This window comes from Moschus berezovskii, chromosome 25 (genome assembly GCF_049115385.1).
Source record: "Moschus berezovskii isolate FMDL1 chromosome 25, NW_MosBer_1.0, whole genome shotgun sequence".
NCBI lineage: Eukaryota > Metazoa > Chordata > Mammalia > Artiodactyla > Moschidae > Moschus > Moschus berezovskii.
Genome location: NC_142484.1, coordinates 40,075,913 through 40,077,992, shown reverse-complemented (window position 1 = coordinate 40,077,992; position 2,080 = coordinate 40,075,913). Strand labels below are relative to the sequence as shown.

Genomic DNA, 2,080 nt, shown 5'->3' with positions numbered 1-2,080 from the left:
CAGTATTCCTATGGGAGGCTTCATTAGACTTGTTCTTCATTAAGCCTATGCTAATATGTATGATAAATTAAGTCCTGTCTCAAGTTCCGTGTCCAAGGCAACAGCACGAGGCAGGCAAGTTTTATTGAATGCAACAGTTGTTTCTATGGCCACTGGAGTCTTTGAAGCGCAGTCGCATTTTAGAATGATATTTCTCCAAATATAAAAGTTGCTTGCTGTTAAAAGCTCCACGCCGCTTTTGTCTTATAAACTGGACCGCCTCTTCATTTTTCATTCCACCTTCCATTAATGCCAGGGCGACAAGCACTGGAGTTCTCCCAAGACCTGCAACACAGTGAACAGCAATGCAACAACCAGGTTCTTCCCGAAATTTAATGTTTAAAAGACTTAACCAGTCATCCACGATCTGGTTAGAGGGTGATGAACCATCATCAAAGGGCCAATCCAATACCTGGATCCCTTCTTTCTCCACCAAAGCAGTGTCATAAGTTGCTTCACATACTCTTACTATTGTCGTAACTCCGTACTTCTTAAGGTCCTCTATGAATCTGCTTAAGGTTGCACTGGTTGGATTGTGTGTAATAAGAAATCTCATGTTCCTGTACGTGACTTCCACAGGAGCTGGGTGGTTCAGTGGAGCCATGTTAATTTAGTTAATAATAATAAAAAAAAAACTCGATACGGTTACGGGGAAAAAAAATTAAATTTCCGAACACAGAAATGACGTAAAGAAACTGAAGTCTACTCCAATATGCCCCACTCGAAATTCTCAATGCTTTAAATACGAAATTGGGAGTAACAAGGAAATGAAATGAACCTCCTAACACGAAGCCATCCTTCAGTTCAGTAAGACTGAGTCAATGGAAAGGAAAAGCACTGAGGTTCACCCCGACCGGGTCGGAATTCTTGTAAAAGTTTCCGATGGTTTCAAGAACACACGTCTGTGTCCAGGGTGACGCTCCTTTGGGGACTTCTTGGTGGAGCAGTGATGAATTTCTACAGTTCACTTCTCCTCATGAAGGTCGTGCTGTGCCTGGCAGTAGTCTCCGGGAACCTTCAGAAACTCCATAAATGCGTGACCAACACCACCACAGGAAGGACTTAGTTTACTCATTAAAGACTGTGGCCTAACCATACAGCCGGTCCCGCAGCACAGGGGGCGCTGGCGTCGGCTGAAGAGAAGAGAGCTATGGCGGTCGTCGCGGAGAGAACGGCTGCGCGACTCCGAGATCCACCAAGCGTTCGCGTCAAGAGAGCCAATCGGCGCTCCCCGAGGCGCGCCTGCGTCACAAACCCTTCCTTTTATAGTCAGCGTGACTTACGCTCTTCCTCACCAATCGCGGAAGGGCGGGCCGAGAAACAGAGCTCGACAGTGAGGGGCCCGCCCCCGGCAACGTCATCACGTCACCACGGCCGCCCGCCGAGGGGAGCGAGCAGGTTGGTGTGGGGAGAACGGCTGGACGTTAAGCATCTTCGCTCATCCGCCTCCTGCCGGGGAGGAAAGGGGCTGAGGAGGGACTTGGGGGCGGGAATGGACCGGGTCAAAACCTGGGAGAGGCTGAAGAGAGTCGGAGGCGCACCGAGATAGGTGGGAAAGGAAAGGTAGTGAAAGAACCCCGTCCAATGACTCTGCTGTAGCTTCCTCCGTCGGCTTCATGTTTTAGCCATGACATATTGCTAGGCTTTTTGTCGATTCGGTCTGACAAACTTTGTCTTTAAAGAACTTAAGTCTATTTACATTATTTTTATACATTACTTTTTTTTACGTTACATGTTATTGCTGTCTCTGCATCTGTTTTTCTCATTTTGTGCTATTTGACATATTTGTGTATTTATCTTTTGATTTCTCTTGGAGTAAGATTTTTCTTCCCCTGAATTCATATTTTCTTTCCACTGTTTTGAAAATGTGTATTGTGGTTTAAAGTTCTTAGCAGTTACTACTGTAAGTCATACACACATACTCTCTCAGTCTTGTCCGAATCTTCGTCACCCCATGGACTGGAGCTCACCAGGCTCCTCTGTCCGTGATATTTCCCAGGCAAGAATACTGGAGTGGGCTGCCATTTCCTACTCCAGGGGA

General features: G+C 46.7%; 1 protein-coding gene across 2 annotated transcripts; it reads right to left on the bottom strand.

Annotated features, from left to right (window-relative positions):
• On the bottom strand, window positions 1-643 carry LOC129548561 (protein tyrosine phosphatase type IVA 1-like). 2 transcript variants are annotated; one of them, XM_088832050.1, is made up of 2 exons: window positions 308-643; window positions 1-250 (listed from the first exon to the last, which is right to left on the bottom strand). In XM_088832050.1, the coding sequence occupies exons 1-2, from the start codon at window positions 641-643 to the stop codon at window positions 122-124; spliced, it is 465 nt and encodes a 154-aa protein (XP_088688176.1). In that variant the 3' UTR covers window positions 1-121. The 2 variants fall into 2 exon arrangements, with proteins under 2 accessions (XP_088688176.1, XP_055271050.1); XM_055415075.1 differs by having other exon boundaries at window positions 1-643.
• Window positions 644-2,080: the final 1,437 nt, after the last annotated feature.

Coding starts and splice junctions, on each gene's coding strand:
- LOC129548561 (XM_055415075.1), bottom strand. CDS start 643: ATGGCTCCACTGAACCACCCAGCTCCTGTGGAAGTCACGTACAGGAAC.